At 33.0% G+C, this 21,708-nt stretch overlaps 3 protein-coding genes across 7 annotated transcripts; all 3 read left to right on the plus strand.

Annotated features, from left to right (window-relative positions):
- Positions 1-61: 61 nt before the first annotated feature.
- On the plus strand, positions 62-5,033 carry LOC122288879 (28 kDa heat- and acid-stable phosphoprotein-like). 4 transcript variants are annotated; one of them, XM_043095696.1, is made up of 9 exons: positions 62-498; positions 1,206-1,275; positions 2,885-2,950; positions 3,056-3,139; positions 3,228-3,262; positions 3,480-3,581; positions 4,243-4,328; positions 4,496-4,561; positions 4,807-5,033. In XM_043095696.1, the coding sequence occupies exons 1-9, from the start codon at positions 275-277 to the stop codon at positions 4,866-4,868; spliced, it is 795 nt and encodes a 264-aa protein (XP_042951630.1). In that variant the 5' UTR covers positions 62-274; the 3' UTR covers positions 4,869-5,033. The 4 variants fall into 4 exon arrangements, with proteins under 4 accessions (XP_042951630.1, XP_042951631.1, XP_042951632.1 ...); XM_043095697.1 differs by having other exon boundaries at positions 187-498; positions 1,238-1,275; XM_043095698.1 differs by lacking the exon at positions 3,480-3,581 and having other exon boundaries at positions 201-498.
- A 2,815-nt stretch (positions 5,034-7,848) lies between these two features.
- On the plus strand, positions 7,849-13,278 carry LOC122289888 (probable E3 ubiquitin-protein ligase ZFP1). The gene is made up of 6 exons (XM_043097259.1): positions 7,849-8,040; positions 10,468-11,329; positions 11,796-12,193; positions 12,302-12,400; positions 12,609-12,776; positions 12,900-13,278. Exons 2-6 carry the CDS (start codon positions 10,477-10,479, stop codon positions 13,044-13,046), a joined length of 1,665 nt encoding a protein of 554 aa, XP_042953193.1. The 5' UTR covers positions 7,849-8,040; positions 10,468-10,476; the 3' UTR covers positions 13,047-13,278.
- Positions 13,279-14,288: 1,010 nt separating this feature from the next.
- On the plus strand, positions 14,289-21,483 carry LOC122288870 (transcription elongation factor 1 homolog). Of its 2 annotated transcripts, none has more exons than XM_043095681.1 (5): positions 14,289-14,439; positions 15,137-15,263; positions 15,590-15,660; positions 21,256-21,277; positions 21,381-21,483. In XM_043095681.1, the coding sequence occupies exons 2-5, from the start codon at positions 15,151-15,153 to the stop codon at positions 21,466-21,468; spliced, it is 294 nt and encodes a 97-aa protein (XP_042951615.1). In that variant the 5' UTR covers positions 14,289-14,439; positions 15,137-15,150; the 3' UTR covers positions 21,469-21,483. The 2 variants fall into 2 exon arrangements, with proteins under 2 accessions (XP_042951615.1, XP_042951617.1); XM_043095683.1 differs by lacking the exons at positions 21,256-21,277; positions 21,381-21,483 and adding exons at positions 16,145-16,166; positions 16,267-16,579.
- Positions 21,484-21,708: the final 225 nt, after the last annotated feature.

The raw sequence follows: 21,708 nt of genomic DNA on the forward strand, positions 1-21,708 counted from the left end.
CTTTGTGAGGAATATTACAATAAAAATCGAATCTTGTTTCAGTATAAAAAGGCTAATAGCAATAGATGGCCAATGAAAAAACTATATTCCAGCATAACCAAACAGGGAAGAAAGGTAAAAATCATAAAGGTAGAGAAGAAGACGAATGGTTCAAAATTCCTTGTTTCTTACAAGAAAGAAAGAGTATTCCCCCACTTTCAGCGACGCCTGAAATTCGGAATAATAGCGCGTGGACGTGAACGAAACGCCAATGCACAAATAAAATAAATAAATAATGATGAATGAATCAGTGGAAGTTGGAGCTTTCAAATATAGGAGCAGGAGCTCGAGAGCCGAGAAGGGAAGGCAAAATCCAGGCCACAGGAACCTACGTCAAACTCCACCTTTCTCTTTCCATTTCGCAGCCGAAATATTCGGACTCTACTTCAAATATGGGAAGAGGAAAGTTCAAGGGCAAGCCCACCGGTCATCGCAACTTCTCTACACACGAAGAACTCAGTAACCATCTTCTCTCTCTTTCTCCCTCCCTCCCTCCCTCCCCTCCCCTCCCCTCCCCTCCTTCTCTCTCTGTGTGTATGTGTGTACATAGTGTGTGTGTACGTGTGTGCTTGTGTACCGATAAAACGTATGCATGTATGTACGTATAAGATTTCAGTTCTGCTCAAATATTACATCAGATGTTCCAAAATTTTGACTGTTTTATTTTATATGATATATCGGAATTATGAACGATGGCCATTTCCAATTAAATTTTTAAAGTTACCGATTTGTAAGATTATAGCTTGATAGTTGTGGAGGCTCATTAATTTTGCTACTAGGTTGGTGGAAGTTGGTCGTTTAGTGTTCACAGTTCATTTGACCGAATCAGTTTACTATATATGTACTCTCTCTCTCTCTCTCTCTCTCTCTCTCTCTCTCTCTCTCTGTGTACGATTGAATTAAAAAAAAAAAAGACAATGGTTGGATGTGCGGCCGTTGATTCTTGAATCTTGAGTGGTTTGGGGTTAGTGAGTGTTAGTTACAGTCTTGAGAGGGGTATCTGTGAGCCAGTGAGAGTGATTTTTAACTTAATGATTTTCTGAAGAATGTTGGTTTCGACAACTTTTTAGAAGTTATTCACCAAAAGATTAATAAATAAACTATTGGTTTCCTGTTACTTTTATTAAATTAGAATTTGATGAGATTTTTCACTTTCTTGACTCCATGTGCTTTGCGTCTGTACTTCTAATGGTTGCAGTTTCCGGCAGCTCTTCGCGCCCACGAACTTTTAAGAGGGTATATTTTATATTACTAACGTAGCTCTTTTAATTAATATCTATAAATGATTTATATGTTGTTGTAAACACTGTTCATGTCATTCTACTCTCATGATTGGGTCTGGCTTGCCTCCTGTGCAAAAGAATAGGAAATCTCCTGTTAAAGAATGAATGGCCATGATTGGCTACCAATAAGCAATCCTAACCCTCCAAATTCTTTCCTATTTTCTTTTCTCTCCGTGTGCACTTGCACTCATTTTGGTCAAATCAAAATCTTCTATATTGTTACTTAATAATTTTCATATATGAAGTGTCCAACATATTTCATTTCCCTCTAACTTTAAAAATGATATTTGCGATTTTAATTTTGGGATGTGTAAATCTTGCATTTTCTTTGAAAAAAAAGATAAATTTGAGATTTATTTAAAAAAATTGTATTTTTAATTTTAAAACTCGTTTTAAAAAATATATATATGTGTGTGTGAAATTTATACACTTTAAAATATACCTAGCATTACTCATATAAATGTTTTGTCAAAATTTTCTTAAAAATAAGTTTAAAGATACCAATGAGAATGCACTTGCATTTGTTAGGTTATTTATTACGTGCTGGTATATAATATATTATTTATTATAAATATTATAAAATCAAAAGATATAAATGTATTTGATACAAGCTATTATATTTAATGAATAAATATGTTTAATGAATAAATATTTAGAGGGGATGAAATGTGTTGGACATGTAAGAGATGAAAGTTATTAAGTGGGGTTACTAACAAACAATCATGACCATTAAGTCTTGGAGATGTCCTGTTCTTTTGGCACAGGATGCAAGCCAAACCCTGATTGATTGACAAATTACTAATGTTTGTGAGCAATCTGAATCCCGATGCACTTGTCTTGTTGAAACACTACAGTCATGGTGCACTGATATTTTCATCTTGGCTTCATTATTTTACCAATTGACCATGGAGAAAAACTACCAGCAAGAACTATATTCCTCTGTTGTTGTGCCATGTCAATATTGGTCCCTCTCCTAACCCAGGGCCCCCAAACTTTTCCCTTTTCCTGCCGAAGGGGCAAATTCATATAAGGAACTAACATTGAATGAGTGGAAGCTACTTTGTCTAAGGTCATCAGGAAATAAGGTGTTTTTTGCGATATTAGGGTAAATAGGAAATTCAGGCTTAACCTCAAAGTAGTGTATCTTTTTCTGTTTGTTCTTTTAAAGATCTTATGGCACTACTTCCTCTTCCTGATTAGGTATCTTTTATATATATCTTAATTATAGTGGAAAAACACTAATAATATTCGTATCTAACTTATAGAAAAAGCGCAAAGATCTATTTTGAGAATATGATTTATGACTTAAAACAGCTAATGTTTCTCCTTTGACTTGTGCCTATAGCATATTTGAAGATTAGGGACTAGTTGCATCTGACTTGCATGGTTAACAGAACTTCTGGCTGTACTTGGGAGTTAATGAGCACAAAAAAATAATAATAAAGCAAAGAACAAGATATTTTGAGTTAATTCGTGCTTCATTGGCTTTTTGCTTTTTCTATTTTGCTGCATGTTCAAAATAAGTAGTATTGATTGTGACTTGATTTCTGTGGTACTATTAGGAAGAAGTCAGAGAGGATGCAGAAGAAGAGTCTGAGGAGGAGATAGAAAAAGAAGAAGAACCTGAGGTCAGTGTACTCTTTCGCACTTTTGTTTTAAGTGACTTAATCCTTTTAATTCATATGATTATGTCTGCGTTCCTTTCTGGCTGGCTACTAATTAAATTATGACAGAAGCGGAAAGGCACCCTGGGCCTCATTGAGATTGAAAATCCCAATTTAGTAAAACCGAAGAATTTGAAGGCTGGAAATGTTGATGTAAGTTTAGCAAATTTCTTTCTTGTTATGCTGCTTCTATATCTTGTTTTTAGATTAATGCAATGAGTGATATAAATCCATGCTGCAGATGAAGAAAACAACTGAACTCTCAAGGCGTGAAAGGTTAGTCTATACATGCTCTTGATTTCCTTCATCAAATGCTTCGAGTCACAGTACATTAAATGCATTTGGGTACCATTTGCTTTGTGAAACAGTCCTGCATTTTCTAGTTTCTACTCTAGACTCACTACGCTTCAGTTTGTCTTATTATTTTTTCTTCTTTTTCTAGTTTATCATCTGGTTTTAAGGTTGTTGCTAAATCTGGTATATAACTGAACAGAGTTTCTGAAAGTGCTTCAACTCCCATCAATGGGCATTTGAAAGATTTCAAATGCAATCTTCAGGCCTGTAGTTTGTGCAACTCTCAAAGTAAAAAAAAAAAGTGTAACTCTGTAAAATTAACACATTGCTTTGGGCTCTGGTGTTCTCTAGATTTTTTTATGATTAGCTTGTTACACCTTCCATATATCAATTGTGGTTATCACAATTTTGCACCTCCTGCACACAATCATGTGAAATCCCAAAGTTTTTTGAGTACTGTGCTATACATCTCTATAGAAACATTTCACCTTGTAGAGTAGTGATCATACTAATCATGCTCTGTACTTCTGATATAGGAATGTTGTATTTGCATGCTTGCATGTTCTTTTTGGCACGTGGTGAAGATTTATTGCTTTTGTATTTGGTTGGACGTATTCAATTATCTTGAAAGTCTTAATACCACATCAGTGTTGAACTCATATGGTGTAAGACATCAGTCTTTAATAGTTAGGATTGTTTCTAATCTTGTGATTAGAGTACTTGTGTATTTTTAGCCAAGAAAGTAACTGCTTTAGGTAATGAGTTAATGTTTTCATTTACTCCATTTCACTATATACCACATCAGTGTTGAACTCATATGGTGTAAGACATCAGTCTTTAATAGTTAGGATTGTATCTAATCTTGTGATTAGAGTACTTGTGTATTTTTAGCCAAGAAAGTAACTGCTGTAGGTAATGAGTTAATGCTTTCATTTACTCAATTTCGCCATATTTATTTACAGAGAGGAGATAGAGAAAAAAAGAGCTCATGAGCGATACATGAGGCTGCAAGAACAAGGAAAAACAGAACAAGCAAGAAAAGATATAGGTTATTCATTTGAAATTGAAAGCTCTTTATCTTCTGTATTTTTGGTTTAGCACCCTGCTTCTGCTCTAATCCCACCCAGTCATATAGTTTGCCACCTTCACGAACCTTTGACTAAAACGCCCAGTTTCTTTCTTTTTGTTGTCATTTTACTAAAATTGTTCTTGCAGAACGCTTAGCCCTGATACGGCAACAAAGAGCAGAGGCTGCTAGGAAGCGGGGAGAAGAGAAGGCCGGTATGATTCTTGTAGCCCTATAGTCTTGTTACAGTATTCCTTAACTCTTTGAGCGGCCCTCTTCTTGCTTCGCAATTCGTGATGCTTCTGTCCCGTTGCCTTCTCTCCATGGGGTGGAAGCATTACTATGGGCAGGAATAGGATACCCCAAGATTTTCATGTTTTGTTCTCTTATGCTTCTTTCTGTTTTTTTTCTGTTTTCCCTCGAAAAAAATGGCTGATTGTAACTTATCTACTCTTGTCAGCAAAAGAACAGAAAAAAGGTGAGGCACGCAAAGCAGAGATTAAGAAGAAGCCAAGCATATAAATCTTGGTTGCTCTCTCTCTCTGAATATGTAACCCTTTTTAACCTGTACTCTGAAGCTATTAAATTCGCATAAATAATGATGAAGTTTGGTTTTATGTCCTGATAATGTCAGAAAAACTGCAATAGGTCTTGTTTTGTTATGGATGAAAACTTGGTGTTGAACCATATTCTCTGTTGGCTTTTTTCTTTATAGACAGACCATGTACATATCTGATAGCTCCCATCTAATTCTGGTCTTGTTTCTTAGGTTATTTTAGTCAACCCTCCTCCCCAAATCCTAAACCCAAAAAAAAAAAAAAAAAAATGGTATTTTCAGCTGTCCTAGAGTTTATAGTACTTGGAACTAATTCTTTAGCTGGCATAAAACAATTCTCTCTCTCTCTCTCTCTCTCTCTCTCTCTCTCTCTCTCTCTCTCTCTCTCTCTCTCTCTCTCTCTCTCTCTCGTGATTAGCCATAGCAACTCTTGAGCTTTCATTGGATTTAAATAAATAAAGATAATTCAGGCGCAGCGTTGGTTGACCCTTCATCTTAACAAGTAGAATAAAGGAAAGTCCTTGATGAATTTACTGAAGTCCTCCATCTAAACATTTGCTTTGTTTAGTCCAGAGTGAAAGAACCTGATTCCAACCTATTATCGATGGAAATTGCATGTTTTGATACTCATGTTACTTGGGTTACACAATAAATTACTCCATGCTTTAAATTAAATAATTTTTAGTCATTTCACAATAAAAAGTTAGTGCTTACTGCATATGAACTGTTACATATTCCTCTCTATTTCAGCTGTTAAGATGGAGAATATATATTAAAAAAGAAAAAGAAAAAAAAGTAGTAGGCCTTACAAAAATGATATGTTTTGCCGGTGAGTAATGATAAGTGATTCTTTGTTACGTGGATAAATTATTTAATGTCACGTAAAGAAATCTTAAGGAGATAATAAATAAAATTAATATCATATGAATGATATTATCTTTAAAATTAAATAATATTACGTAGATGATGTACAGCCTAAAATATTTTTAAATAAAATTATTCTTATTTGAAAGCAATAAACTTCGGAATTTAAAGCACGTTTTTCCAATCTCTTCGATCATTGGGCAATGTGGCCAATAATTCTCCTCTCTACTCACTCTAAACGATATCAATAATAGCTTCGGGGAAAAAACCGACCTAGACGACTTAAAAGTCGTAGTTGTGAAAAACGAGGATAAATGTTATCGGAAACTCGAAATATGGGGATCACAATTGTTGTGTAGTTGATTTGAAAATGATTGAAATTTATTTTTTTAGAAATTTTGTATTTATTTTTTTTAAATGATTATTTGTACATTTATAATTATAAATATTATTTTTTATAATTAATTTATCTCTATTTATCAATTTAATGGGATAAAAAGAGTTTTTTTTTTTTTAATTAAGTTGGATTTCAAGGGAATGTGTATTTTTTTTTTTTCATTGTTCTTAATTTATATATATGGGAAAAGTGGTTTATTTTTTTCACTTATATTTTTTAATTTTTTTGGATATGTGGTTTTGGAAAAAAAAATAAAAATAAAATTGTAAGCTATGGATATGACACGTGGCATAATTGGATAGGGACCTAAGAGCTAATGCTATCCTAGAAACTGGAAGGCCAACCTTATTCATGAATTGGCCGTAGCAATTAATTGAAATTTGTTGAGCTTTATTTTATTGGTAGTACGGAAAAGGTGACCTCTGATAACTTACTTTTTATGTTGATGTGAATTGTGATGATAATATCAGAGCTCATCATCTCTCTCTCTCTCATCAATTCTCTTCGCTTGGTTTTACAAATTAGTTGAGTTTCAGGCTGTTTAAAAAATAGAATAACATGTGTTTTATTATTATTTCAAGAATTTTATTATATACAAGTATAATTACGTATTAATTTATATATTAATATTAATTTATTTATATTTAAAATTTAAATTAATATTATTTTTAATAAAATCTACTTTTTGACCAATCACATCATATTAATAAATAAATTAATGTATAATTATATTTATAACTATATTTTTCTTTATCTCAAAGTACTAAGTTTTTAATTTATCAAAATTGACAATATATTATAGGATTCTGTCTAATATTAATAAGAAAACGATTTTTATAGTTTTAAGATATATAATATTAGTGTATTTAAAAAAAATAGATAAATTTAAAATTTTTATAAAAAATTTTTATCTTTAATGATTGATTTTACTACTTTTTAAAAAGAGTGTACAGTACTTACACGTCTTAAAATTAAGATTATATAACAAAGAGAACTTTTACAGATATAAAAAAAATACATAAAATAAATCTACAAACTAATATAATTTTATGAAATCTATTAAATGTGGTTTCATGAAATCTATTAGATTTATTTTAGAATAAAAATAATTTTAAAATATGACATATCACATCAAATTATATCAATTTATAAGTTTACTTTTATATAATTTTTTATAGTTAAAAAGTATTTTCCTTATAATTTTAACGGATAGATTTTACTCAAAGATGTTATCTTTATTCTTACAAATTTTATAATTTATTATGTTAACCTTAGATTTTGATTAATTATGTATAAAATAAGAAGCGACCATGGTTGCATGTTTGCCAATAAAATTAAAAAACATTATTTTCCACTAACTTTCAATTCTCATCTCAAAAATTTTCATGAACCATCACTTCTAGAAATTAAAAACGATCACACAGAAATTCTTCGGACTCCATTATTATCAAGAACAGAAAAAAAGTGGTGAAATATTTTTTATAAACATTTTTCAATGACCATAAATAGAAAATTTAATTAAAAATATATTATTATTTACTAATTGTTTTTATATTAGAAATAATTTGATTATTCAAAGAAAAAATTATTTAAAATATATAACTTTCAGACTTAAAATAATTTATCCATCATAATCCTCAAAAAATGTCTCTTTCCTCCAATATAAAGACAGTGGACATTGTCCGAAACGGACCCATTTTCTCCACCCGTAGCGCTATAAAATACATGAACAGATTTTCTCTCTCCGAGACGATGCTTTCTTCATCTTTAATATTGATATTCAATCTCTGAACGCTTTCGTTCTTTCTATTCCTCTGTACGTGGATTGTCTCTCTCTCTTTTTCTGAGATCGTGGATCGCCCTCTCTACGATCGCAAGTGAGTATATCTATCCTGCGATTTCTTATCTTATCTTCAAAGTTTAACATGATCGGTTATAAAATACCAGTAGATATTTTGTTTTTCCTTTTTTGAATTTGATGTAAAGGATTTCATTATCCTTTCATATATTTGGTTAACTGGAAACTGGGGAAAGAAGATGAATATCGAAAGTCTTTGTTTTTTTTTTTTTTGGTTAAATATCGTGATCAATTTTCTTATGGGTATCCCAGAGTTCAGGTATAAACCGTCTTAAGCTTTCATATCTTTCTATGTTTTTTTAGTTTTTAAATTTCCCCATAATCGTTACAAAAATAACGTTAAATCTTTGAAAACTTTCCCTTTTTGTAGTATCAAATGATGGGTTTCATTATGCGCTTGTTTTTTTTCTTTTAATTTTTTTTTAACCGGGAAAACTGGGGGAAAGAAGAAGAGAGCGGGGGAAATTTGTATGCGTAGGGTGATAAATATTCTTCCTATGGGTATCCAAGAATTCGGCAAAGATCATATCTACATTTCGTTACCTCTTATGTTTCTTTATTTTTTTAAATTTTCAACATGATCCTTGACAATATAAGGTTATTTTATTTTATTTAAAAAAAAAAGGCTATGTCTTTCGGTACCTTTACCCGGAAACTGGGTAAAGAAGAAATTTTGAATACTGATTAGTTTTCTTCTGGGTCTTTAAGAAATTGGACAAAGTCGTATGATTTTCTTTTTTGTTATTTTACTTACATTTTACCGGAAACAAAGCGGGTTTTTTTCTTCTTTGGGTGAAAATCTGCTTGCAATTAAACAATCGGGGTCGGCATTGGTTGGTTACAAATACATGATTTTCAGTTGTTTTAACCTAGAAATTCTTAAAACCTTTCCTCTGTGGGTTATGAATGTAGATAGGAAGCGAGTGATCGTCCAGACTTTGTTTTGTAATTATGGGGTGGGCTATGCTAGTGAGGTTTACATCACTCGGCGAGAGCGCTACTCTATTTGTTGGATGGTTCCGTTATCCAATATTATAATCGAGAAATAGAATATTAGATCCTAGAATTTAGGCCTTTCAGAAATACTGGTAGGGTCAATAGGAGTTTCGAGGTTATTTCTAGAAAGACCATGTTTAAGATTAGTTATTTTTTATACACATTTTTTATTTAGTTATTTGCTAAAGTGTATATATTGGAAGACTTATTCTGGTATGAAAAATAATATTTATAGTCCTGGAGTGCACAAGCGCCGCCCAATCTCTTTGAAAAAATGAGTAAATACAAGGCCTATATGAAAAAAAAAACTAATTTTTTAATAATGGACACCATTCTTTTTTAAAACGATTGTGCAGCGTTTACGCACTCTACGACTGTATGTAGTATTACTCTTTATGGTATTGGTGGATTGTAGAATAAAAGTTTATGGTATCTATGATCTGTTTCAGAGTTCTATTCATGGTCAGTTGCATCATTACGGTTTTAGATGTCAGTTGATGAAGTGATCATTTACTTGTCCTGTTGAGAGGAAAAGATAGCCAAGTTATAACCAAGTAAATTATGTTTACTGAAGAAAAAATGGAGAGCATCTTTATTTTGGATATAAATAGAGTTGGATCTATATGTATTTTTCTCATATTGATCAGGTGTCTGACCTTTCCTCATGGATCCGGGAGGAGATAAATCATAAATAAATGACCTGTGTAAATTGGGGCTTAGAAATTGTAGCGGTATCATTATTCATTGCTGTAGTGTCATCTTTCTCTCAGTGCTTCTGGTTTTTCCCCTTTTTGGCATTCTATCACTTCAAAAGAAAAAAAGTGTTTCTTTTCATCCCAATTCTAAGATATCCTTTGTGAACTTTTCAGTGAACTTTTGACACCACATGGGAGATTTTTTACTATTTGCAGTGACTCATTGATTGAAATCCTGAAATAAAGAATATGGATCCAAAATATGCATAGTATGTAGTAGTAGCCTTGTAGGTTGAATTCCACGCACCATATATTTGGCATATTATCAACTTTTTGGATGAGTAAGACAATATATATTAAAAGTGCAATGGTGCGCTAACAAGTGCACAAGGTGTATGCAAGTGGAGCACCTTAGTAGGCAGGTGAAGGATATTTGGTGTAGAATCTGGATACTTCACAGGAAACTATAGTTGAAGGCTGTTGCTAAAACTTGTGGGGAAATTTGCATTGTGACATCACATATTCTGACTATAAAGGTGAAACAGGCTGAAGGTCTATTTTTGCTTTGTAGTTTCTTTCTAGTGGTTTGTTCGTATGGTCAATCACCAGACAAGTTGAATAACAGCACATGCGTTTTTGCTGTTCTACTTTGAATCAGTGCATATTTACCGAATAATTTTAGTTTCTTTGAGGTACTATGGTGCCTCATCCTCCTGGCCTGATGGACTTTCAATGTTATTGTGACATGAAAACAGGTATTCAATATGGGGCATAGAAATATGCTATGCACTAATCAGATGATTGGTTTTGGATTGGATCAAAATGGCCAGAATTATCTCCGTTCGGAGCCCTGCATCCTTTTCGGGGCCAATACAAATTTTGCACAACCTAATATCCGGAGTATGGTATCAGCTTCAGGGAACACGGCAAATGTTGACCTCCAATATGTAGAGCACTGTGAAAGTGCTATGATCTATGCGATGCCACAGTACAATGGGATGCAGCATCATCATAATCCTGATTTAGGTATCGCACCTGCTGCCAACTTTTATTATTCATACATGACACCTTCATCTGGTGGTGGGGAAGTACCTGCTCCCCGAAGTCATGGGGCCTCAGGTCAATTGGCATCTTCCAACAATTATGGAGTCATGGGAGTTTCTGCAGATGAGCATGGAAGCAACAATCATTTTGTGGATGACATCAGGGGTCCATGCAAGAGAAAATATGCTGAAGGAACTGCTGGGAGTTTTCAGCATAATGATGCCTCATCAAGCTCTAGTTCTTCAGTTGCCCTCTTGAATTCAAGGCATCCGGATGGTATATCCATACCATCTGTAATGGATTCATCATCTTTTGGCCTGTCTCAGTACAGAGGGGTCGGTACTCCATCACTCATGGAAGTAGGACCCCAGAATAGTTTGGGAAACAGATCAGGTGCTACTGGGATGGATTCTCTTATGGTGCCTGACCATAGTCATTTGGTTCGTGGAAATTATATGGGTCAGCCTTTTCAGCCAGCCGGTGCTCTCTGGTTGGAGCAACAGTTGAGCAGTAATTCCAGTGATGGAGGTACTTCTGTCTGGAACCAGCCTCCTGCAATGCCTCACATGCATGGTAAACTGCCCGTTCCTTAATTGCTTTCTCCTTTTCAGAGCTCTGTTTGCACCAGTGGTACTAAGTTTATGTTAGAAAACTGAAATTTCTTAGGTTTGCAATAGCTAGGAGATATGCTTGTTGCAACAAACTATTCATAGGTTTCCTTTATCCTTTTCAGAGCTCTATTGGTTCTCAACAACCTATTCTTAGGTTTACTCGTTGGGATTAGCAAAAAAAATTGAGCTTATTTTGTGGGTTTTATATTGTCCTGTATCCTTATTTTTTCTTAGAATGTCAAAGCAATTCCACCTCTTCTTTTATATGTAATGAAGCTAAAATATATAAGCATGATTGTTTCTATCAAAATTCCTCGTGGTTTTTTTGTTCTGAGAAGACCTCTGTTGCAACAAACGAAGCCTAATTTCCTCTCTCTCTCTCTCTCTCTCTCTCTCTCTCTCTCTCTCTCTCTCTCTCTCTCACTCAGGGAGCAATGCCAATGGAGGTTCTGTGGAGACTCGCAGCATGGGTGCACCGAGATATCATGAGACAGCTAGCAACAGAACTTCATCTGGTTTCCAGCCTCCTTCCCCCATCAATCACCGGCACCACAATCATCAACATCCAAGCCCGTCAATGCTAGGTGTGAGAGGCCAGACTATTAACTTTCACCCTCAAGTAGCTGCAGCTTCATATAGAGTTCCTACAAATTCTTTACGCAGCACTCCGAATCCTTCTCAAAATAGTTTTGAGATGGGTTTAAGGAATTTGGCAGCTGTTCCACCAACTGGGCTTCGGATATACCATCCTCACAGAGGGGGGTTCGTGCCTGAGGCAACTCTTAGACATCGCAACCTGCCACACTTGAGAGTTCTGCAGGCTGATGTAATATTTCTCTATTCTCTGCCTCTTCTCTGTCATTATTTTTCTGTAAGCAAGTAGTGTTTTTTTATTTGGACGAATGATGGCTCTAAGTGTTGGGTTAATGTGTAGGAAACTGCCATACTAGATATTCCAGAATTTTATCAAGTGGGGAGTTTGATGGACCATCATAGAGACATGAGGTTGGATATAGAGCACATGTCTTATGAGGTAAGTGGAGAATGTTGAATTATGTATAGTCCTTGCTAGGAAATGCTTCTAGTGCTAAATAGAACATAGAGTGGCGTATTGGAGATACTGTTGATAGATTTTTTTTTTGTTCAAAAAAAAAAAAAAAAACCAGAGAGAGATTACCTCTGTTTGTACAAATTTTGAAGACACCCTATAAAACTTTTTACCTTGAATTTTCTTCCCTTAGGACCTTCTTGCATTGGGGGAGCAGATTGGGAATGTAAGCACTGGGTTGTCGGAGGAAACTGTCACAAGTCAATTGAGGACAAAAACCTATCTATCATCTGCTACTGTTATTAATCTGGAGGAAGCAGCTTCTGTGGATCATGAAGCTGATTCTTGCATTATATGCCAGGTACTTTAAAACGAACTGATTAGCAATGGGGAAGTTTGCATTGTTATTTTTCTCAAATTTCTACTACTTACCCTGGTTAATACATTTGCCTCATTAACTAACGGGTTGTTCTTTATTTTGCAGGATGAATATAAGAACCAAGAGAAAATTGGAATTCTTGATTGTGGGCACGATTATCATGCGGATTGCTTAAAGAAGTGGCTGCTTGTGAAGAATGTCTGCCCCATCTGCAAATCTGAGGCCTTGACCACAGGAAGGAGGGTTGTATAGAAATGGGTTGACAGTTGGAAAGATCGAGTAACTCTTCCATTTGTCTTTCCATTTGAAAGCTAATTATGGCAGCAAGTTGATATTTGTTTTATATTTTGTAAATGAACATATATGACTTGACAGTTGTAATGTTCGAACCATTTATTTGTTGGCTTCTGAAACATGGGTCTCGTTGCCTAAACAGAAACTGTACAGACTTTCTCATGTTGCTCAGTGAACTCTATTCCACCCATTCTTGTTCTTTCCATGTATTGATATATAATGCTGGTGCATTATGAACTTCTTTGTTTGTATAGGATACACCCATTCTTTGACTGTGATTGCTGAGAAAGACGAGAAAATAAAATTAGATTGCATGGTTACAGGACATCAGAGTCGAGTACTGACCTTGGATTTTTTCTTCTCTCTTGTTCTCTCTTCTGAGCTTCAACTTTCTACTTCGAAGAAGTTATACCGAGTCCTCCGAACTATCGGTTATTTTATAATGTATTTTTTAAAGAGTTTTGATACTCATCATTTTATACACTACAATTTTTTTTTTAATTATTCCTAAAGTAATTGAGTTCTTTAGCTGATCATTTGTACAATACACATTAAGGAAAAAAATTAAAAATAAAAAAATTATGTGTGGTACGTGGTATAGAGATGATGAATAAAAATTTTAAGTCGGTGTGTAAATATAGATTTTACATCATACTAAGATTTAATTTGTAATATTTAAATTTATTTTTAAAAAGTTCACAATAAAATTAATCTATAAGGGTTGGATCAAATGCTAAAGGTTTTAGTTTTGGTGATATACTTCTTCCAAAGTCTAAGGTTTGAATTTTTATATGTTATTTGAATTGAAATATAATATATTATATTTTTAATAAATGACGTGCCAGGTGAAAAGAACATCTAGTGATAAGATTCATTATCCTACTAGTATATATAATCACTTTTATATATATTTTTACACATTTTATTGATATAATTAATTATGTATTATAACATTTCAGAAAAAAATTATGTATTATAAAAAATTGATCTAACTAATCATATTAATTGAATGTATATAAATTACATAAAAATAACTTTACATAATATTATTTATTGAAACATGAGTACTCTTTTATTATCTATAATAGAAATATTTTGGAATCCGAATTTGGGTCTCGAAGTAATTTTTGGAATTTTTTTATTTATTTAGTGATTAATAAAATATTTTGTAGTGATATCATGAAATATTTAAGAATATAAAAAAAAATTAAAAAATAAAAAACTTTTTAACCTGTACGGGGAGTTTTCGACCTTGTCTATAAATACTGCTATCCTCAATTGTTAGGTACTGGCTGCTGATACGAGAACCCGATCTCTCCGTCAGATCATATTTCAAGCAACTTCGGTGCGGGTACGCTTTCTTTCCTTTCCTTTCCTTTCCTTTCCTTTCTCTCAGCTTCTTTTCCATCTATTTACTTGCTGTTATGAGAAGATTTGATCTTCGGGATAGGCTTCCATGGAAGCAAAGAAAAATTATTGAAATTCCGAGTTTTTATATGAATCTTGCCCAACTGTTTGGGGGATTTGCTTTTTTAATCGAGCGAGTTTGCCTAATTGCTAATGCTTTTGAGTTTTTTCATAGGTTGAATCTGGTCACTCGGTCGGGCTTTCCTTTTATTGATTGATTAAATTTGCAATCCCTCGATGTTTTGCAATCTGCTTAGTACTTACTGTTTATCAATAAGAGGAAAAATGAGATTAGAAAGAAAGTATTTTGGGCGTATCCGTTGAATGATTCGGTCCATAATATTTGTTGATAAATCTCTGCTGGGTGTGCAATTGTATAGCCTTTGGTTGAATAGTTTTGGTTCAGTAGTGATGATAGCGATGTTATATGTCGAAACAATCAATATAAATATTGGAGGAAAGGAATCTCATCATTCAAAGCAGTGATCAGGAGCATTTAATATGCGTGAAAACATTTTGCTTTCTGTCAATAATGCATCTTGTTTATTCCATTTATATATTCTTTGAGTAATAATCCTATGCCTTGCATGCTTGATGGCTTTAAGCATGGGTTAATGTGGTGAAACATGGATATCGAACAGGTTTGAGTTGACAAATGGGGAAAAGGAAGTCAAAGGCTAAGCCACCCCCAAAGAAGCGAATGGACAAGCTTGATACCGTCTTCAGCTGCCCCTTTTGCAACCATGGAACAAGTGTTGAATGCCGAATGTACGTAGCATCCAACAAGATTGCACCTTTTTTTTTTAATTATTATTAGTTTTGGCTGTTTTCTTCAGCCTTGCTATGATGGAATTACTTTTACTAGAGCTGTAGTTGATGAATTATAGTTATATTAGAAGTTAACATCTTCCTACACTTGTGGACTCTGGTTACATAGCATCATGTTCGCAAGATCATTTTGCTTCTGAATATCTTTCCATTTTTTTTAGTCATGTCTCGTTAATTAATGCATTTATGAAGTAAAGTTTGTGCGCTCAAGTACGTAATGTTCATATTGGTGTTGATTGGAACTGAAATATTTTGTGCTGTTTCAGTGATATGAAGAACTTGATTGGTGAGGCTTCTTGTGGGATCTGCCAAGAGAGTTTCAGCACCACCGTAACAGGTACCTTATTATTATTTTGTGGCATAGGGAATTAACCTATCGGGGGCCTGAGTTTGAAAAAGAGTTTCAACTTGTAAAACCTTCCCAAACAGGACTGGATTGAACTCTCTCTCTCTCTCTGTGTATGTGTGTTTTTGTTGTTTGGGGGGGGGGGGGGGGGGGGGTTGGAGGATTTGAGACGTATAGATAATAAAATTTGCTCTTGGTTTCACTTAATTGCATGATTTAGTCCAACTGCATTTGTTTTTAATTTTAAATTTTTTGATGACGTGGGACAAAAACAATAAACAAATGCAGTTGCATTTTATGACCTCTTTTTGCTGTTTTCTGGGGATTAGACACCTTTTTATTTGTTGTGGCTTACACTGGCGATAATCCTTTTTTATTCCCAAGAGTCTTCAGTAATCTTTTAGCCATATTAAATCAGTAAAGTACTAATCTTTCTTTTCTTTTTCTTTTTTTGGTTTTTTGTTCTGTTTTGCAGCTTTGACTGAACCCATAGACATGTAAGTTGAAAGTCTTGTATGGATGTTATTTTAGAACTAGATAATTGCTTTTCTGGTATATTTTTCTTTCTTTTTCTCATTTCATATTTTTGGATCACAGATATAGTGAATGGATTGACGAATGTGAGCGGGTCAACAACCTCGAAGATGATGGTGCTTAGGAAGCTGCTTAGATGTTCATAATTCTGGTTCTCTTCTGGACGGGGAGAGCAAAACCAGAGTGTAATAATTGGTGATTATTGTGTTAGCATGCATTGAGAGAACCTTGTTGGTGATGGGGTTGTATTCCTGACTCTCTTATATGGGAGATCTATTGCATTTGCTATGCTTTTCTGATGACATTGGTAAATATATGAGCTATGCAACTTGATTTGTGGTTATAAATTCATTTCTGGATTTTGTCGAATTTCAAATTGGTGTTTAGGACACGAATTTTGGAATAACTATCTTGTGGTATAAATCATATTTCAAAGTGATCCATTTATCGATTCTTCATTAATTTGTTGACAATATGCCGACGTTAGAATACACATGAATAAAAGATTCAACCAGAATTAAAATAAAATAAAATATAATATCAGCATGCCACTCTCACAAAAGGTTGTAAAAATCAGAAATTCAGGTTGAAAGATAAAAGAATGTTGGAGAATTCTGCTTTCGTAAAATAAATCCTAAATATTTCTGAAACATAATTTTGATAAATGAAATATTTCAGAACTATTAACAAATTAATGTCTTTCCTAATGGTAGCGGGAGTTAAGATTTTCATTGAGTAACATTAGATATAGTTGTCTGTATCGGTATATTTTGGACTTTAAAATTAAATGTTGATGGAGCTGTGTTTAATTCCATACACTCGAATTCGATGGTGAGTGTTGTGTTGCGAGATGAAAAGGCTATATGATAATGATTAGAAGAGAGTTGGGTATTTATGAGGTGGAAGATGTTGAAGCATTCGCTGCTCTATACAATTAGTTTCTCATCTAGGCATATCTTAGAGCATTGACAATAGCCTAGTTCAAATCAATAGAGATAGTGTTCCACATTAGACTAGTCATCCTAAAATTAAAATAATAATATAATATTAGATATTTAAATAATAAATTTTTTAATTTTTTTTAATATTTTACAAATACTTTCCATATATTAATTAATAAAGAAAATTATTATTTCCCATCATTAATATATCTTAAATTGACATTAGTTTGAAAAATCATATTAATTAAAAAACAATAGTCAAATGACTTTAATTAAAAAACAATTTATAATGAAAGAACTTTAATTTAAATTAAAAAAAATTTATAATCAAAGGACTTTAATTAACAAACAATTTATAATATAAATTAATTTTTCTATCATAAAAACAAGCCGCAGCCCTAAATACAAAAATCAACAACAATTTAGAACATCAATTTATAATACAAAAGGCCAAGCCGCATCCCAAAATTCATCAACATTCAGTATCCAACGTTTATAATACAAAGGCCAAGCCGCGTCCCAAAATCCACTAACATTCAGTATCACCCAACATTTATAATACAAAGGCCAAGCCGCATTTCAGTACCAACAAACTAATTCATAAATCAGCAACTTCAGTAGATTCACATTTCATATCAAAATAATGTAGTAGCTCCACAAACCAGAAACTTCAGTAGCAGTAAATTTCAATAGCAGTACACTTCAGTAGCAGTTTTGATCACCTCATTGTTTATAAATGATAAGCAATCAAATACTTCCAGATTATGGCGTCAAAACATAAACTTTCGGTTGGACAAAGTTGCAAAACTTTTTGAGTTAAGCCTGTGGAACAGCGAGAATATATAATCTGGTCAGTTAAAATTTCTGATTCTGATGATTATCACCGTTTTATTGATATAAATTCCACACCAAGAGCCTTCATCATTTCCTTTTCATCAAATAATAACATAATTCCTTAAAGATCCACAAAATCCCAATGATCGTCGAACCATATGTTACACACTGTGTTAAGCTTCCGCTTTGCAAATAAGGTCCCAGCAGTCCTCAAGATCAAGTATTCAAGAAATCAAACACACCAATCCCAAAAACAGATTTTTTTTTTTTTTTTTTTTTTTCCCTCAAAATACCAAAGTGGCCGAGTGCTCTCCATACACCATATTACCAATCCACTTGCCCTTTGCTTAATTATATTATTATATATCCATTGTGATGTGCCCATTACACACCTCTTTTACAGTTATAAATATCCTTTTATACTCGAATCAAAATCATGTAATTCAACTAACGGAATAACAAAAACCATGCCATCACTTGCCTGCATTAGCGTCAAAGAAAGTTTGCTTATTGTGTTAAAACCCAGTTCTAGACACAGTCCAGCCTGACTCACATCTCACAGTCCAGGAGATGCTCGAGACTTGATCTCACACATGAACTCTCATTCATCAGAATCAGGCCTGACAGAGCCTCAACAACCTAATATACATATCATTATGATCATCCCAAGACGTTACTGCTAGCTAAAACTTCGTTATTAGATAAGCTGTAATCTTGAGTTATCATGATCTGTTGTAAACTTTGAGATGGATACTATGTCGACTACCTGATTGTATTATATATATACACATCAATACGTACACTTTGTGTTCTCGTCTCGTTAAGTTGACCAAAACCACTCATCATAGATTTCTTTCATATTGGCCGAGCCGAACAAAAATCATCAAAAGGAGGATTATTTAAGCATATTGTTTTAGAATAATATTATTTGATCATCTAAACTTACGGTTCATATGGTCATCTTGGCACGACACTATAATATGATGTCATGTAATTTATTAAAAAAATTAAAATACAAATGAAGAAAAGATAAAAAGAATCTAAAATTTCAATTTTCATTTTATATATATATATATATATATATATTTACATGTGTTGTTTGGATTTGAATATAATATTTTATATTTTTAATAAATGACGTGCCAGGTGATCGAAGAGATCAACATCTAGCTAGCGATAAGATTCATAGACCTAATAGGAATAGTACTCTTTTTTTTTTTAGACAAGTAGGAATAGGAGTCATCTTTTATTGTCTATAAATACTACAATCCACATAAATTTTTTGGTACATACTGGTGAACGCTCTCTCCCCGTTAAATTTCAAGGCTTCGAGCAACTTTGGTGCGGGTACGTAGTAGGTACGTACGCTTCCTTTCCTTTAAGTCCTTTCTCCCTTCTCTCAGCTTCTTTTCCATCTATTCACTCGCTGTTATAAGAAGATTCGATCTTCGGGATAGGCTTCCATGGAAGCAAAGACGTATATATTCTTTGGGTAATAATCCCATGCTTTGCATGCACTTGATGGCTTTAAACACGGGTCGATGCGGTGAAACTGAAACATGGATATCGAACAGGTTTGATCGAGTTGAAAAATGGGGAAAAGGAAATCAAGGGCTAAGCCACCCCCGAAGAAGCGAATGGACAAGCTTGATACCGTCTTCAGCTGCCCCTTCTGCAACCATGGAACAAGTGTTGAATGCCAAATGTAAGTATAAGCATCCTGCATTTAGATTCATGGAACAAGTGTTACGATGGAATTACTTTTACTAGAGATGTAGTTGATGAATTATAGTCATATTAGAGTTGACATGCATGATCTTCCACTAAACTTGTGGACTCTGGTTAAGTACATAGCAAATTGAACTTACGTGTTCGTAAGTAAGTTCAATTTGCTTCTGAAGATCTTTCCATTTTTATTTTTTTGAGTCGTGTCTCGATCGTTAATTAATGCATTTATGAAGTAAAGTTTGTGTGCCAAATGTAAAAAATTTTCATATTGGTGTTGATTGGAACTGAAAGATGTTGTACTGTTTCAGTGATATGAAGAACTTGATTGGTGAGGCTTCTTGTTGGGTTTGCCAAGAGAGTTTCAGCACCACCATAACAGGTACCTTATTATTATTTCGTGGCTTAGGGAATTAACCTATCAGGCAGTGGAGGAACCATGAATTTTTATGATGGGGCCAAATTTTCTAATCTGTGATACATTAAAATTAAAAAATCATTAAAATATAAATATATATAAAATTATAAGTTGATAATTTGTAATATACACATAAAAATAAAATTCTAAAAATAAAACACTTTAATATATGTTTCAGGTTTTTGACGATAATGGATGAAATAATATTCATCTATCATTAATTTTATAATGAAATATTTAGAATTTATTTACTTCGTATAAACTATTAAATGATTTTTTAGAATGTCATATTTCATTCTAATATATATGTAAACTAGTTTATTAAGTTTTATGTAAAAATTCTATATATTTTCATGTTACATTAAGCATATAATATTATAATAGAGACCTTAAATAAGATTTTTCTTACTCAATGAAGTCTAGAGAATAAAACTTCTTAACTATTTTCCATATAGATCACCAATTTTAAATAATTTTTCTTGTATTTTTACTTTTGATTTCAAATTAAGAAGCCTAATATTATATAACAAAAAACTTTAGGATCCATATTAGTAAGTTTATTATTTCTTCCAAACTTAATTTTGATTTAATTTTAGTAAGATCACACTCTTGAAAATAAATAATATATAGGAATTATACAAAATTTTGAAACTATAGGAAAAAAGTTAAAAAGACATTTCTAAATATATTTAAAATTTTATAAAATATATAGAGATTATAAATATTTTTGGGGGTCATTATATTTATAAATTTATGAATAAAAACTAATTAAGGTATATTTTGATTTTTTTTTTAAAAATGCATATGGTTCCACCACTGCTATCGGCCTGAGTTTGAAAAAGAGTTTCAACTTGTAAAACCTTCTCAAGTAGGACTAGATTGAAAAACTCTCCCCCTGATCTCTTTGGGATTTGAGCCGTATGGATTATGACCTCTTTTTATTGTTTTATGGGGATTACACGTCTTTTTATTTGTTGTGGCCTGATCCATTGGTCTTCGATAATCCTTTTTTCTTTTCTTTTTTAAATTTCCCCCAAGAATCTTAGTAATCTTTTAGCCATATTAAATCAATAAATTAAGTTCTAATCTTTCTTTTCTTTTTCTTTTTTTGGTTTTTTGTTTTCTGTTTTGCAGCTTTAACTGAACCCATAGACATGTAAGTTGAAAGTCTTGTATAAATATTGTTACTTTAGAACTAGAAAATTGCTTTTCTAGTATATTTTTGTTTCTTTTTCTCATTTCATATTTGTGGATCACAGATATAGTGAATGGATTGATGAATGCGAGCGGGTCAACAACCAGCTCGAACATGATGGTGCAACTAGGAAGCGGCTTAGACGTTCATAATTCTGGTTCTCTTCTGGACGGGGAGAGCAAAACCAGAGAATAATAATGTGTGATTATTGTGTTAGCATGCATTGGGAGAACCTGAGATTTCAATTTGTTGGGAGTATTAGGTTTGTTTTTTGATGCCTGAGATTTTTTTTTTTTTTTTGCTTATTTATAATTCACGGCATCTGAATTGTAACCACGGTTTTCCTCCGCCACAAGTGAGGACTATCAATAAAATTGGGGTACCGTCCTCTT

This window comes from Carya illinoinensis, chromosome 12 (assembly GCF_018687715.1).
Source record: "Carya illinoinensis cultivar Pawnee chromosome 12, C.illinoinensisPawnee_v1, whole genome shotgun sequence".
NCBI lineage: Eukaryota > Viridiplantae > Streptophyta > Magnoliopsida > Fagales > Juglandaceae > Carya > Carya illinoinensis.